This window comes from Planococcus citri, chromosome 3, assembly GCF_950023065.1.
Source record: "Planococcus citri chromosome 3, ihPlaCitr1.1, whole genome shotgun sequence".
Classification (NCBI taxonomy): domain Eukaryota; kingdom Metazoa; phylum Arthropoda; class Insecta; order Hemiptera; family Pseudococcidae; genus Planococcus; species Planococcus citri.
The window spans coordinates 16,369,644-16,386,456 of record NC_088679.1 but is presented as its reverse complement, the minus strand read 5'-3'; the positions used below and the strand labels follow the sequence as shown (position 1 = coordinate 16,386,456).

Here is a 16,813-nt window from a genome sequence, read left to right as displayed (position 1 = left end):
GTCTGTTCTCCTTTCTCCTGTTCCTTACTTCAACACCCAAATGTTTCACGCGGCTTGTGCTGCGCCTAACATAAGTCACGTTGCAATTCCACCACTCGAGCATTTTCGGTGTATTTCGACTCTCACTACCACAAACATACAGCGTCTTGTAAACGTCTTGTAAACGCCTTACTAACACATCTCCAACTTCCGAGTCCTTCGCCCTCATCCAGAAGTTGTTTGACGGGTTTTGATTTTTTAATATAGAGAGAAATTTCGATAAATTCTTGTCACTGTGTCATAGTCGCGGGGGCCCGCATAAGGATCAATTGCCCCCCCCCGCAGATCCTCCGGCACAACTTTTTTCTTGAAGGGAGAGTTCTAAGGAACATTTATAGCCCTTGTCCTCAAAAAAAAAAGTGTCCCTACTTATAGAATGGCGGCCATTTTGATTGACAGATCAGCCGAAATCGCAGATTTTGGGTTCCAACATAGGACTAGCATAAAATGTTTTAAACCGTACAAAGGTAGATCAAAAGAGCAGGCAAAAATTCATCACCTGTCAAAATTTCAAGAGCTAAAGTGCCTTTTTCGATTTTTGGTGAATTTTCAAAAATCAAATTTTGGCCAAAATGTGAGAAAAAATCAAAATTTTACCAAATTAACTTAGAAAGCTAAAATTTGGAATATACTCCATTTTCGACCAGCCAAATCGATTGGAAACTGTTTCAAACCGTTTTGAGCAGTTCTGAAGCTTCCAGCAGATTTTTGAAACTCGAAATTCCCATACAAAAGGCTATAATAGGTGGATAAATATGGTGAATTTGCCCCCGAGAGCTTCAGGGTTGATATTTGCATGGAAGTTTGGTACCCTTGAGCACCTTCCATCACGAAAGTTTCAGACCCCCAGACCCCCCCGTTTTTGAGAACCCCCCCTTTCTAAAATTACAATAAAAATTTTTTTCTCAGCCCCATGTGAACCGATTTTTTTAATTTTTTTGTATGTTGTAAACATCCATAAGAGGCATCCCCACAAAAAATTTCAACCCCCTCCCCCCATATTTTCCCCTCAAAATGGCGTTTTTTAGTTTTGTTTGCACGTTTTAGCAATGATCATGATTCGGCACAAAAATGTGAATAGCATTTTTGAATGTATTTTTGACTCCTACAAAACATATATTTTTTTCAAAAAAAAATTTTTGGTGGGCCGTGGTCAAAAATTGAAAAAACCAACAGAGGGGGTTAAAAATGGATTCTGGTGTAAATCATTGTTTTTGGTAAACAAGGTGTCGTTTCCATATGAATCGAACCCCCCGAACACGACTATGACGCCCAATCTTATGCTACCCTCATCCACACCCTTCCAGCGCCTCTGCCCCCTTCTCAATTTTTACTATATCAAAAGTTGAGCTATTTTCGTAATATTGGTGTCGTTTCCAAATGAATCGAGCCCCCTGAACACGAATATGACGTCCAATCTTATGCTACCCTCATCCATACCCCTCCAGCGCCTTAGCTCCCACCTCAATTTTTACTATACGAGTATTAAAAGTTGAGCTATTTTCGTAATGTTGGTATTGTTTCCATATGGATCGAACCCCCCGAACACGAATATGACGTCCAATTTTACGCTACCCTCATCCACACCCCTCCAGTGCCTTAGCCCCCACCTCAATTCCTACTATATTAAATATTGAGCTATTTTATCATAATGTTGGTATCGTTTCCATATGAATCGAACCCTCCGAACACAAATATGAATTCCAATTTTTTGCTACCCGCATCCACACCCCTCCCCAGTGCGTCTGCCCCCAACTCAATTTTCACTATATTGAAAGTTCAGATATTTTCGTAATGTTAGTGTCGGTTCTATATGAGTCGAACTCCCCGAACACGAATATGAAGCCCAATTTAGCTCTACTCTCATCCATCGCCTTTCAGGCTACAGCCAGCTCGACAATTTTTATTATTTGAAATGCTAAACTGATCAGAGTTGGTGAAAACATTTATAGTTTAGGTGGGGGTGGAGGCACTGTATAGGGTTGTGGTTGAGGTTAGCATAAAATTGGACTTCATATTCGTATTCGGGGTGTTAGATTCATATGGAAACTACACCAACATTTTGAAAATATCTGAACTTTCAATATAGTGAAAATTGAGTTGGGGCAGAGGCACTCGAGGGGTGTGGATAGTCAAAAATACATTTAAAAATGCTATTCGCATTTTTGTGCCGAATCATGATCATTGCTAAAACGTGCAAACAAAACTAAAAAATGCCATTTTGAGGGGAAAATATGGGGGGAGGGGGTTGAAATTTTTTGTGGGGATGCCTCTTATGGATGTTTACAACATACCGAAAAATTAAAAAAATCGGTTCACATGGGGCTGAGAAAAAATTTTTTATTGTAATTTTAGAAAAGGGGGGGTTTCTCAAAAACGGGGGGGGGGGGTCTGGGGGTCTGAAACTTTCGTGACGGAAGGTGCTCAAGGGTACCAACCTTCCATGCAAATATCAACCCTGAAGCTCTCGGGGGCAAATTCACCATACTTATCCACCTATAGCCTTTCCACAAATGGTTTTGGAAAGCCGAAATTAATTCTGCAAAATAATTTCAGTACGCTATGAAGCCGACTGAAGGTAAATTTCAAGTCGTTTTGGAGCCTCCAGCAATTTTTTAAAAATCGCTAGAGCCTCCAGTAAATTTTTGAAACCTGAAATTTCCCCAAAATTTTATCAAATGGAGATGGAAAGCTGAAATTAACTATGCACTTTAATTTTAACACTCTCTGAAGACGACTTCAGGCGGATTCAAGTAATTTTGGAGCCTCCAGTGAATTTTTGAACGGTTTCATAGTGTCGTTAGGAGAATTTAAATTTCCAAAAAGTAGCTGAAAGCTTCAAAACCACTTGAAACCACCATGCAGTCGACTTCATATTGCATTAAAATTAGTTTGCAGAGTAAATTTCGGCTTGCTAACCTCATTTGATGAAATTTTTGGAAAATTTCAAGTTTCAAAAATCTACTGGAGGCTCCTGTAATTTTTAAAAAGTCGCTGGAGGCTCCAAAACGACTTGAAATTCACCTTCAGTCGACTTCATGGCGTATTGAAATTATTTTGCAGAATTAATTTCGGCTTTCCAAAACCACCCAAAAAATAAGTTCATAATATTCGTACTCAGCGATCTCGAAAACAATATATCACTCGACTTATCACGGTTTTTCAAAATTTCAACCCCCTTTTTGGGGCACAGAAGGGCTTCGAGGAGTTGGGCCCAGAAAATAAGTTGGTAGGTATTCGTATTCAGCGGCCTCGAAAACATACTATTCGATATGATACATCGCATGTCCAGATTCGTTTTTCAAATATATGATTCAGTTGTGTGTTACTTGAAAAACCAAGCATTTCCCACCAACCCCTTGGGATGGTTGAAGACTAATCAATGGTGGTGTGATTAATAGTTGGGTGAGTAGACTTTGTAAAAAAAAATGTGATCGAACGAATGATATCAAGTGGTAACTCTGATCAATTTATTTGACTGACTTTTTTTGCAACACCTACTCTTTCCGCCCCTTTTTTAGACACCCCTCTTGAGGGATGGGTATCGAGTGTAGTATCAAATTGTCAAGAATTTGAAGGGGAACATTTTTAGCCATGGTCGTTTTTCTCGTAAACCAAATATTTTCGGAGTAAATCGCAAAAAACGTAAATCGGAACCGGTTTTAGCCCCCCTAAAAAAATTAGCTCCGGAGTTAGGAGGTTCGGTTTTTTTTTTGGTAGTTCAGGGGGCTCATCTGAACACATTCCTGAAGAAAAAATTTATGAGCCAATTTTTTCCTTTTTAAAACCGCTATTTGCCTGCTCTATATGTTGAGAATTTTTAAAATTGTGTAAAAATTGAAAATCACGCTGGAGGGTGGAATATAACTCGAAATGGTGAAATTCGATTCGAGGGAGTTGATATTCGTTTCAGAGCTAATTTCTATCATTTTTACTGAACAAATGATTATATAATTTTTTTATTTTTTTATTTTTTTTGGAAAGCATCAAATGTTGAATTTCAAAAATTCTCCGAAAATTGAAAAATCTATTCCGATTGCTGAAATTTTGATCATTGGAGGGGGGGGGGATTCAAACCATACTCGTTCAAAAATTCGCAGTTTCGTTCAAATCGAAAGCGTACGTGTACATCTCAAGAAGATCTCTAGTATGGACTTTCTAATTTAAAAATATAAACCAATGCAATTTTTTTTCAATTTCTTCATTCGATCAAAGTGCAAAATTAACTTTTATTATTCGATGATCGTGTTTTGTAGTTTATTTTTTATATATTCGACGATTATTTTAAAAGGTCTAATTTCCCATTCGGCGCGAATTTCATCTGGAACCTTCTCCTATAATGAAAAAATTGCATCAGTTGGATATTTATGAACGAAGCTTTTGTTAATTAGGTAGAAATAACTTTTTAAAAAATTTACCGGATGAGGAGACCCAGTTACAAACAGAGACGCTGATTTGATTCCTACGTGATTTGTAATTGCTGCTACTGCAATTGCTTCCATGTCCCATCCTAAAATTCCGTGCTTACTCATCATATTATTATACTCATTTCTCTCATCTTCATTTTTCAAACAAAACGATCCTTTTGTGCTGGCTGAACCTGGAATTCGATGACATATACTAGATTGGTGAAAACGTGGGTTATGGCTTCAAACTTCCTTACTTTCGTAAAAATGTTCAGCACTCATTGTCGTGCCACTGGATACTTTCATGTTTGAGTATTTCGTTGCGGAGATATTTTTAAAATTTTTGACCAAGTTTTGGTTCCATTTGGCGGGAAGTTTCATTCGTTGTCCTAAAACAATCTGATGAAAGGATAGGTACTGATTAGTTGTAACTTTAGGCCCACTGTTCATGCTTAGTAGGTACCTAATTCTTTTTCAAAATCTTTTTTTTTCCAATTATTGAAATGATAACTTATTTTTTATAGCTGTAGACATTATTTTACTCACCATTTCATATTGTTCTTCAAAAAATTCATTTACGATTTTTTCCGATATCAAGACCGTACCTTCAGGTATTCCTCTACCTGCACAACTACCAATTCTAAAAAATTCTGGATCCTTGACACCAGCGTGTTGCAGCAATTTGATAATTTCGTGTAGTACTATGTTAACTGAAGCAAAGCCCATGCCATGCTAGAAATAAAAATAGTTCACAAAATAATATTAGGTATTGAATTACCTAATTTCAAAGCCAAAAATACTTGTTATTTCAAACTCGTATAAATTTCCGAAGTAAAAATTCATTTTGGCCAGTTCATTATTATTAAAGTTAGTAACTGACTATTTAAATTTAAAAAATATAGGCTATAGTTACATTAACACAGAGCACATTTCCAACTTTGAACATGCTGTATCGATGTCCAAATTGCGCCAAATCCAATAATTCCTTAGACTTATTGAACGACGTCGAATACACATCTTGTCTGATTATTTCGGCAAATTTCTTCGCCCTGTGTGCTGTTCCACACATACACACGAACTAAACATAGTAAAACGAGGGGAAAAACAGTCGATATAGTCAATAATAAAAACATGATAATTTATATCCATAGATAAGTATTAGAAACTCACTTTTACATCTCCGAATATTTGTGGTAAATCGATATTTTTACTGTGTATTCTAAAATGGAATAAAAAAACTTCATCGTTCGGATCTTCCCGGTGAGGTTTATTAATTAGTCCGTCATTTTGCTCAATGTTTTTGGTGATATCATTCTTCAACAATTTGTTGGACATTTTGCTAAAAATTCAAAAAAAAAACAGATTCTTTGTTTGTTTGTTTTTTTTGGGAGGAGGGCGAGCAAAATACTCCACTTTTTTTTAGATATTACCTACTTGTACCTGCCAATTTAGAAAAAATTACAATTTTTGTCATTTTCAAAATTAAAAAAAAAAGAATTTTGTAACGAAAAATATCTAGGTACATGTGCTGAGAAGAAGAAGGGAGAGGCCATTAAACAAATGAAAAAAATTGATATAGTTACCTGCTAAGTATTTTTGCAAAGAGACTTACTTGCTTACCAATAAAGTATCTTCAACTAACACCAGCCAACAAAGGTGAAAATTTAGTAGGTACTGTTTGCCATCTAAAAGTTATCTAGTTATATTTATTTGCAAATACCTATAATCAATTCATTCACGTGCTACTTGAGAAAAGTTGGTATGTGTGCATGTTTAATAAGTGTCTACTTGAAAAGGTATAGTTAGAAGGTTTAAAAATAGCATAAAATTGATATGATAGGTATTTTATCATTATTTACTTTTTGTTCGGTGTATACTTACTCTATATGTACTTGATCAACTGCACATTTCAAACATCCAAAATTGTTTGTGTTTGAGGTACCTAGAGATAGATATTTTAAGCGAAAATTATGCAGGTAGAAACTTACTAGATGTTGTGAAATTTTTTCAAAATCTGAAATTCTTGACAGTACTTGAAAAATTAAATATTCAGCTACCAAAATTACATTAGGTACGTAGTTACAGAAGCTGTCTGGAGCAATTTCAGTCTTCAACATGTGTTTTTTAAGATTTTTGAACTTTTTTGATGGACTAGAATTTCCAATGATACTCGTAAAATTGGCTGATCTAAACTTGTTTGGTGCCGAATTCCTGTCACCTCGAATGCCTTCCTTATTTGTCAGGAAATTTCGCACAATTCAGTTCCCTTCCGTTTTTGGGGAGGGGGCTGTCATTTCATGTTCTAACAAGGGAAGGATTCAAATCAGTCTTGGATGTGGACAAAGTTAAATTTGAAGATCAGAGCTCCCAAAAATACATTACCAGCCAAAATTTCAGGTGCCAAAGTACATTTTTTGGTGAATTTTTAAAAATTAAATTCGGTCCCAAATATCCGAAAAAATTAATTTTTTTAAATTGATCTAGAAAGCTGAGATTTGGTACGTGCCTTATTTTTCACTCTCTAAATCGATTGGGATTGGTTTTGAACCATTTGAACAGTTCTGAAGCCTCCTAAAGATTTTTGAAAACATTTCACCCAGCGGAGTTTGAAAGCTGCAGAAATTCACTTTGTACCCTAACTTCTAGATGTTGAATTAATCGGAGGCATTTTCAAGCCATTCTGGAGTCTCCAGCCAAAATATCCGGTGCTAAAGTGCATTTTTCGAATTGAATTGAATTTTTAAACATTGAATTCAAGGGCCAAAAATGGATGAAAAATCAAAATTTTTCCAAACTGACTTAGAAAGCTGAGATTTGGCATGCCTTATTTTCGACTCTCCAAATCGATTGTAAACGGCTTCAAACAGTTTTGAGCAGTTCTGGAGCCTCCAGCAGATTTTTGAAAACATTACACCCAAAACGAAGTTCAAAGCTGAAATTTACTTTGTACCCTGATTTCAAGATGTTGAATTAATCGCAGGTATTTTCAAGCCATTCTGGAGCCTCCAGCCAAAATATCCGGTGCTGAAGTGTATTTTTCAAATTGAAGTGAATTTTTCGAATTAAAGTGAATTTTTGAATTCGGGTCAAAATTGGGAGGAAAATTTTCGATTAGAAACGATTTCCAACCGTTTTGAGTAGTTCTGGAGCCTCCAGCACATTTTTGAACGTTAAATATTAATTTCACGAAATTTTATCAAACGAAATTCGAAAGCTGAAATTAAGTTTGTATTCTAATTTCAAAGCGTTGAGAGTTAATTGGAGATGGCTTCAAGACATTCTGGAGCCTCCAGTCAAATTTCTGAAATTCTATACTTTCAAAAAGTGTCATAAAACCCATCCTAATTGGCGTTTAGAACCGTATGGAGTAGATACTCCAGTATTTCTTCAGTGATTTCATACTTAAAAATGCAAAAAATTTACTTGATTTTGGAAAAATGACGACTAATTTACCAAAAGGATCATATAAGAAGTATCAATCACGGTTATACGTTCATAAACCCATCTTGGTTTTTTTTTCTACACTTTTTGAAAGTCTAGGATTTCCAAAATATAGCTGGGGGCTTTAGAATGGCTTGATGTCATCTGAAATTAACTCAGCATGCTGAAATTGAATTTTCAAGATCTTTCGCCCTCACTTGGATCTGTTCTCTTTTATTCTTTTTCAAAATTGACATCCTAAAAAAAATTCGGATTCTGAGATTTCAAAAATCAAAAACTGAACTCCTTGCATAAGAAAACATCGTTTTTATGTAGTTCTCTCAAAATACAAATTTTTAAAAGATTTTCGTTCTCGTTTCGTTTGTGCCTGACGCTTTCTTTTTCAAAATCAACTTTATAAAAAAACATCGTTTTTGGGCCTCTTGAAATTAAATTTTCTTTCGTTCGGGCCAATTTGTTTCTTGTTATCTTGTTTGAACTTTTAAAATGAAAAATTTACATTTGGGCCTTCCAAAATCCAAAACATAAAATTAAAGTTTTTATAAGTCATATGTATGATATACTTATCAATCGACAAAATTAGTATTTTTTTACTTTATATCAATCGACTAATTTTCAGTCAAACTTCCTCCCCCCTCTCTCTCTTAAAATACCTTCATATAGTTTCATCCCTAGAAATGGGGCCAAATTAGATTTGCCCTGGTCCCTCATTAGCTGTTGACGGCCCTGAAACCGTTTCCAATCGATTTGGTTTGTGGAAAATAGGATACGAACAGAATTTCAGCTTTCTGGGTCAATTTGATAAAAGTTTGATTTTTTCGCATTTTTAGACCAAAGATTTTCAAAAATTCACCAAAAATTGAAAAATACTCTTCAGTTCTTGGAATTTTAACTGGTAATGTGTGAATCAACTTTTGAAAAAAATTTTAAAATTCCTTCACTCAAACATCAATTTATTTCCCTCGCAGAATTGAATCTTACCTCAGTATACGAATCTCTTTGTGAAAAAAGATTACATGTGACTCATTTAAGTATATCTATGCGGAACATATTGTCACCTATTTACGAAATTTTCATTTATCAAATTCTCAGAACCAATTTTATTTCAATTTTTCGCTATTAAATTACACCATTCATAAACGAGACGAGGTTATTTTCTATAGGTATACTCGTATTCTATGGCGCAATTAGAAAACCACGTACTACTTCTTCTACCCATTATTAAATGCACTGACGAGACCTGCTCATACACATGCAGTTCGCCCTCCTATACATCTACCTACCTATACATATCATCCTGCGTATCTGCTCATTCTACCTAAATAGATAGCACACAAATATAGGTACCTACCTATACGAGAATAAAAAACTAACGGCGATTCTGATTACTTGTAAAGATGAAATATTAAACGCATTAATATAACATTAAACGCTATTATATAGTTTCCCTATACAATAAATCGTATTTGCGATGAAAAAAACCGGCGCAAAGCACGTTCAGACGACAACTCTCTGGTCTCACACACAGATGAGAAGAGACATATGATGAAGAAAGCGAGGAAGCTAGGACAACGACCGTGAAGGTAGACTGGGTATAGCATATAGGTACGATTCGCATTCGCGGTCGCTACAGTATAGGTATAGAGGTACATAAGGCAATAATTAACGAATGATGTTTTTTAATTTCAAACACACAACTTTCGCAGTACCTAGCTATCTCACACAGACTCGATGTCGTTGACAAACATCGCCCAACCGTTTGTCTTTAATTAACAACACGACAAAAATTACCAGCATACCCACCATACTTATACCTATCGAAAGAGTGTGAGTATAATTAACAAAATTAAGGTAAAAGGATGATCGTTGTAGTATTCTTCTAACCAAATGGCTAAATTCTTTGTAAAATATTCCATAAAATCAAAAGCGTGCCATTATAATGATAATTTAGTCGAGTTGAGAATTTCAAATACCTACTCCGTTTACTGTGGAGTGTGGACCCATCCGTGTAAATGTGTATGTAATGTTCAAGTTGAAAAAGTGAAACCAAAATATTTGTTATAAGACGTTGGATTTTTTTTTTAATGCTCGTAGGTATAGTATGCAAATAATTGATTATGCTTACCAAAAAAAAAAAAAAAAAAATTAAAAGAAGAAATCGCCCAGTATAACGTTGTGGAAGATTAAAGATTATATAGTACGCACCTATCATCGTAGTTTGCATATAAAAATGGAGAAAATTTGCTAATTAAACGATTGTGGGAATTTTTCGAAATATTTTTATTTGCCTTTGTCAGTTGTATATTATTTGAAATAGGAATGGACGTTTATACGAATTGGTTCACAAGTGTGTCATTTTTCACCCAAAATACCAGGTTGAATTTCACGTATGGGGTCACCAGATCGATTAAGAAAGGTTTTATGGACTTTTGTCTCGTGTTTATGGTCTGATAATGGTGGAAAATACTCCTTTTATGACAATTTCCTGATTGGCTATTGAATAAGTATAAACAATAGTGAATTATTAGACAATGTAACTACGTAGGCCTATAACCAATTCTTGGAATTCAACTCTCAAAAGAATTATACTAACGAAACGATCGAAAATACTCGAGACCTAATTTTTTTTTTTTTAATTAAAGATGCAAATATAATAGCTTTTTTATTCGATGATCGTATTTTGTAGTTTACTTTTTATATATTCGACGATTACTTTAAAAGGTCTGATTTCCCATTCGGCGCGGACTTCATCTGGAAACTCCTATTAAAAAAAAAAAAAAAAAAAAAAAAAAAAACATTAATTCGATATTATTGATCGTTGATCGTTAAAAATTATTTATTATTTTCAAAAATTTACCGGAAGCTCAGTGCTACACAAATTATTTGAATTCACAAACACAGACGCTGATTTGATCCCCATGTAATATGTAATGGCTGCCATTGCTATTGCTTCCATATCTAAGCTTAAAACCCCATGCTTCTTCATCAGATCAAAATACTTGTCTCTTTCAGTATCATTGTTCAAGCAGAAGGATGCTTCGGTGCTGGCGACACCTGAAATTCAATCAGACGAAAATTTAATTCTAAAAAAGTAGGGCATTTTAGAGGGAACTTTTTATTGGTAATGAATTCCTTAATTACTTTCGTAAAAATGTTCAACACTCATTGTCGTGCCTCTCAACATTTGTGTATTTGGGAATTTAGTTTCGCAAATATTTTTCAAATTTTTAATCAAGTTTTGATCCCATTTGGCGGCAAGTTTTATTCGTTTTCCTAGAACATTCTGATGGAAGATTTTCATCCGAAAGGATGCTGATTAAGATAGGTACATTATGAATTGAAAAAAAACGTAAACAGACATTATATGTTATTTGAACACGTGCTATAGCTTTGACTTTTTTTTAATCTAACCCCTTCGAATAGGATTAGATTTTGGGCACAGGAAAAAACCTTTACGAGGGACCACTAATTTCTCTAAAATTGTCAAAAGATAGATATACTTGGAAATACCGAATAAATCAGATTTTTTTCCTATAAACATCTAACCCCTATCCCCCCACCACCTCATGTCCAGAAAATCGTGATGGAAGTGTTCGAGTTTAAAATTTTCGAAAAGGTGAAATTTCGAATCACGACTTTTCAAATTGTCAATCCGAAAAAAAAATCTGTGAGAATAAATTTTTATGTTTCATTTTTGCCTTCTATAAAATTCAAACTAAGAATAAAAAAAAACACAAAATAAATGAAATTTTGGTAAAAATTACAAAAAACATGACATTTTTTTGCTCAATAAGTTTTAATTTTTAAATGTTTTTAAAGAAAAGGCGACCTACCATGAGCCTTGCAAGCGCCAGACCTCGTTGAAAAATTATTTTCAGTAAACAGAAAATGTGCTGAAATACTTCAGCATTTTAATGTATGTATTAGAAAAAATCTCCCGAAAAACTCGGAACATTTAAATCAAATTTTAACCTTACTTATGTATTTGTAAAAAAAAAAAAAAAAAAACGAAAAAAAAATGTTAATTAAAATCTACTTGATGAAACTTTAATCGAGAGTCTATTTACATAGGTACCTAATAATTTTAGCAAAAATTTATTCATTTGACAATTATCGGCGAAACGGCAATGTAACGAGAACACCAGACTTTACGACAATTTAGAGAGTACATAATGCGAGACTTTTGGCAAAATTTTGAAAAAAAATGTGAAATTTTTGGAATAGTTTGCAAAAGAGCTGAAATTTTTAACAATTTTTGGCAAAAGAAACGAGAATTTTTGAGCTTTTTGTCATTTCTATAGCAGAAAGTGAGCATTTTTAGGAATCTTCAGTAAAAAAAACGAAATTTTTCAGTAATTTTTAACAAAAAAGCGAGAATTTTTGGCTATGTTTGTAAAAAGCGAGAATTTGTACGTCAACGAAAGCTAGATTTTTGACAATTTTAGCAAAAAGACAGGACTTTTGTGCAATTTTTGGTAAAAAAACTAGAGTTTTGAAATTTTTGCAAAAAAGAACCAATCTACTCGTATGATGGCAAACGATACTTTTTGACAATTTTGGCAGAAAGTGGGACTTGAACAATTTCAGTAAGAAAACAGTGCTGCCTGTTGGAAAAAATTTTTAATTAGGTAGGTATATTAATCGAAAAACCTGTTGTGATGGATTTTTGTCATTATTTTTTCAATGACCAATCCAAAAAATTCTAAACCACCCATCAAAGTTGGATTCGAAACCTACTTATTTATAAACTCTCACACGACGGGTGTATACCTAATCATGCAATTACAAACACCCCCCCCCCCCAAAAAGTTACTTTTGCAAATTATTTGCTGATTGGAATTTTTGTTTTATTCTTCAAGAAATCAATACGTTGAGCCAAGATTTGGAAGAATTAAAATTTTCAATTTTTTTTTCAAAAATTAGATAACTTAAGTATGAATAAGTAACCAAAATTTTGAAGAAAAAAATTCCGAAATATTTTTTATTAATTTTTTTGAAGTTTTGAAAACGCTCACCATTTCATATTGTTCTTCGAAAAAGTCATTGACAATTTTTTCCGATATCAAGACCGTACCTTCGGGTATTCCAATACCTCCACAAGTGCCAATTCTGAAAAATTCTGGATCTTTGACACCGGCACATTGCAGTAGTTTTATGACTTCGTGTAATACAATGTTGAATGAAGCAAAGCCCATACCGTGCTAGGAGTTGAAATATTTCATTTAAAAAACACAATATTAAATTAATTTCGAAACTTTTATGAACTGCAGGCACTCTTCGATTTGAACAAAACTGATCATTATAGCTAGATAAAGAGATTATATTTTTTAAAAAAACGTTAGTCTACCACAATTTTGAATCTTAAAATTCATTTTTAGATTTTTGAAGAATCTTTCAAATTTTTAAAATTTTTAAAAAGCTACTTTTTCATGAAATGTAAATTTTTTTGAGAAAGGACGAACATGAATAATTTGTTTAGTTCAACTCTCGCTTTTCAAGAAAACTGCTACTTTTGACTTTTGAAACATTCTGGAATGTCCAGCGATTTAGATAGACCAAAAATGAACTTCAGAACCTGTAACTTTGGTCAGTGCCTATTGGACACTCTCTCGGTCGTTTCAAGTGGTTACCGTGAAATTTCAGGAGTGCTAGTTTAAAGTGAATTTTTGAACAATTTTGTAAATTTCAGAGAAAATGAAAAAATTCAAGTTTTCAAAAAAGAAAATACATACAACGAGAGGGCGATCAAGAGCACTGATCAAAGTTATAATCCTGAAGTTCATTTTGACTCTTCCAGAGCGATTTGGAATTCTTGGTGAAAATTGAAGAATCGCTAGGTTCGCTGCCTCGCTGGAGATTCCAGAATTCATATGGTTCCCTTTGTTCAATGAAATTTATATTTCATGAAAAAGTTTAAAAATTGTCCTTGAAATAGATTTTTTTAAGTTTTTATTATTTTCAAAAATTTGCTAAAAATCCAAAAATGAACTTTAGAACCTGAAATTTCGGTTACAGGGTTTTAGGACATGCTCTTTCGATCTGGGTTTATTTCCTTCAAATCTAATTACAGCCTGTTCAAAAAGTTTCCTCGTAAGTATAGGTTGATACTTATTACGAGTGAAATAATTACATTGACACAGAGCACATTTCCAACTTTGAACATGCTGTATCGATGTCCAAATTGCGCCAAATCGAATACTTCCTTAGACTTGTTGAACGACGTCGAATACACTTCTTGTCTGATTATTTCGGCAAATTTCTTCGCCCTGTGAGCTGTTCCACACATACACACGAACTAAACATAGTAAAATGAGGGGGGTAAATAATAATAAAAATGATCATTTATATCCGTAGGTATATTACAAACTTACTTTTACATCTCCAAATATTCGTGGTAAATCGATATTTTTACTGTGTATTCTTAAATGGAATAGAAAAATTTCATCGTTTGAATCTTTTCGGTGAGGTTTATTGATTAGTCCACCATTTTGCTCGATTTGTTTGATGGCATCGGTCTTCAATGATTTGTTGGACATTTTTCTAGAAAAAAAAATCAAAAAATTTGATCCAAAGTTCAACTAATTTTTTTTTATGTTCGGCTTTTTCATGAAAATTAGCCAAAAGCTGGAGAAAGGTCAACTTTTTAGCGCAACATGTAAGAAAATAAATATAGGTACTTGCTTACTTACTTAGGCCTTCTTACTAACTTGCCTGTGTAGCTTATCAAGAATCAATGAAGTCTCTTCAACAAGCTGATGAACAGTGGAGAAAATTTACTCCTATTTACTACTGCTTGTGACTTAAGTTATCTGCTTGAAACTAGTCAATTCATACACGCGTCATTTGAATTGAAAGTACGTAAGGTTTAACACAGCTTCTACTTAAAAAGGTAGTCAGTATATTCAGATATGATATGATATCATCATCGCCTACTTACTTTTTATGCAATATAATGCTTGATCGATTTAAATTATTACTCTCACAATATCCCTAGTACTGATAATAATGTAATAGGTATGGATTACTGGGTTTTCTCATTTACGACAATGCAGGTAACTTAATCTTTAAATGGATTACAAAAATGAAAGATAAAGTTGAACTTATCGTTAAACACCAAAGACCTAATTGTTAGCTTTTTTCTTGTTCAAATAGATAAGTAGATATGGTATTGGGTATTCATTCAAAAAAAGCTAGTAATCAGGCAAGAGCGTGATAAAGCTGCAGATTTTTCAGATTTACTTAAAGTAGGTACTTAATCATTGCACGTTTATTAAATAATGATTTTTAAAGTGTTAGGTACCTACCTCAAGTATACCTACATTTCTCAGGAGTCAGGTAAAAGTCAAATGATCGATGAGAGAAGGCAAAGGGATGGATGAAGAATCTTTTTAAAATTTTCACACAATAGCAAAAATAGGTAGGTAGGTATCATAAATACGTGTCAGATTTCACGAGGACTACGATATTTAAAATACCTTCCTATACAAGTAGATATATACCTGCAATTAACGGAGTTTATACAAGGAGGCGATTTTATTAGTAAAACAAAACGAATAGAGGTATTTTTTTTTTGTTCCATTTCCGAGTACAACATTATAACAAATCTTTAACAAATTTTGTTTAGAACAACCGAACAACCTAGGTAGTATTTGGAGTTTAATTACGGTGCTTCGTCTATGCTTTGGTATTCGCTATATTCTAGCAACTCATTAAATTCATACCGCGAATACGTAGTAGGTTCCAAGTACCTACATAGGATAGAGAAGCGGACACAGAAACAGTTAACTTAATAAGAAGCTCGTATATTTTCTCGTTAGCTTGTGTATAGTTTTGGATCATTTGATACGAGTTCTTTTTCCGCTAACCATTTCTAATCGATTTAATTATCGTTATATCAGCCTTACTCCGGTATTAGCGTTTTTTTTTTTAATCGGATGACCGAAAACATCCTTGCGATGTTGGTATAGTTATGTGGTGCATCATTCGTACTTATATACTTACGCCTATACCTATAGTTTTAAATTGTGTAACTGGAAGAAAAGACGTATTAAGTACATAGCTACGTAGATTATATTGTTTTCAAGTGGTAATTTCGATCACTTGATTGCTTTTTGGTGGGTCTCGATTGTAAGGGAGAAGGGAGTTCACGAGCCTCAATTATTTTAAATGGTGAGAATTTGTTCGATTCGAGAATTTTTTTGACTGAAAAATTGAAATAATTTATTCCTCATATGTAGTTCAGTTATAGCCTTCAGTACAATAACCGTTGTACTGAAAAATTGGTGGTGGATTTGAGGAAACAGATGGTTGAATGCATCCAAAAATTTTTAAAATTACCAGTAATTACAATAAAATAACCAAAATAAATGGTAATTACTAAAAAATCATCATAAATTACTGGTAATTACCAAAAAATTACCAAATCAGAATTGCTGGTAATGACTAATGACATGACTAAAAAGTGGAGATATAAATAACTAATTACGTAATAATTACAAAAAATACCAAAATTACTGGTAATTACCAAAAAATTACCAAAATAACTGAAAAAATATCAAATATTGCTAGAAATAACTGAAAAATGAAAAATGACCATACTGTTAGTTACAAAAAAGTACCAAAATTACTGGTAAATACCTACAACAAAATGATCAAAATTTACAGGTAATTACCAGAAAATGACCAAAATTACTGGAAAAGTATCAAAATTGCTGATAATAACTAAAAAGTGAAAGAAAGCTCAAATTACTAATGTGATAATTAGAAGAAAAAAATACCAAAATTACTGGTAAATAACCAAAAAATTACGAAAATGTCTGATAATGTCTAAAATTAAAAGATTAACCAAATTACTGATAATTAATTACGAAACAGTACCAAAATTTTTGGTAATTACCACAAAATTACAAATTTTTTTGGTAATTACC

At 33.4% G+C, this 16,813-nt stretch overlaps 3 protein-coding genes across 4 annotated transcripts in view; 1 reads left to right on the top strand and 2 right to left on the bottom strand.

The window, feature by feature from the left end:
• The window catches only part of pwn (pawn), a 103,223-nt gene that overhangs the window by 16,517 nt on the left and 69,893 nt on the right, over positions 1-16,813 (top strand). The window lies entirely within an intron of this gene.
• LOC135840273 (uridine and thymidine phosphorylase-like) lies at positions 4,249-6,130 on the bottom strand. The gene is made up of 7 exons (XM_065356710.1): positions 6,058-6,130; positions 5,616-5,784; positions 5,359-5,523; positions 4,992-5,177; positions 4,703-4,844; positions 4,458-4,639; positions 4,249-4,373 (listed from the first exon to the last, which is right to left on the bottom strand). The coding sequence occupies exons 2-7, from the start codon at positions 5,778-5,780 to the stop codon at positions 4,272-4,274; spliced, it is 942 nt and encodes a 313-aa protein (XP_065212782.1). The 5' UTR covers positions 5,781-5,784; positions 6,058-6,130; the 3' UTR covers positions 4,249-4,271.
• Positions 10,536-14,834, bottom strand: LOC135840272 (uridine phosphorylase 2-like). Its single transcript, XM_065356709.1, has 7 exons — positions 14,576-14,834; positions 14,258-14,426; positions 14,017-14,181; positions 12,902-13,087; positions 11,028-11,169; positions 10,744-10,940; positions 10,536-10,647 (listed from the first exon to the last, which is right to left on the bottom strand). The coding sequence occupies exons 2-7, from the start codon at positions 14,420-14,422 to the stop codon at positions 10,549-10,551; spliced, it is 954 nt and encodes a 317-aa protein (XP_065212781.1). The 5' UTR covers positions 14,423-14,426; positions 14,576-14,834; the 3' UTR covers positions 10,536-10,548.

Excerpts from the sequence above, each read along its gene's own strand:
- LOC135840273 (XM_065356710.1), bottom strand. The coding sequence starts at position 5,780 with ATGTCCAACAAATTGTTGAAGAATGATATCACCAAAAACATTGAGCAA. Across the intron at positions 5,178-5,358 it reads GAAATGTGCTCTGTGTTAAT|CATGGCATGGGCTTTGCTTC; the intron begins GTAACTATAGCC and ends TTTTATTTCTAG. Across the intron at positions 4,640-4,702 it reads TGCTGAACATTTTTACGAAA|GTTCAGCCAGCACAAAAGGA; the intron begins GTAAGGAAGTTT and ends ATCGAATTCCAG.
- LOC135840272 (XM_065356709.1), bottom strand. The coding sequence starts at position 14,422 with ATGTCCAACAAATCATTGAAGACCGATGCCATCAAACAAATCGAGCAA. Across the intron at positions 13,088-14,016 it reads GAAATGTGCTCTGTGTCAAT|CACGGTATGGGCTTTGCTTC; the intron begins GTAATTATTTCA and ends TTCAACTCCTAG. Across the intron at positions 10,941-11,027 it reads TGTTGAACATTTTTACGAAA|GTGTCGCCAGCACCGAAGCA; the intron begins GTAATTAAGGAA and ends ATTGAATTTCAG.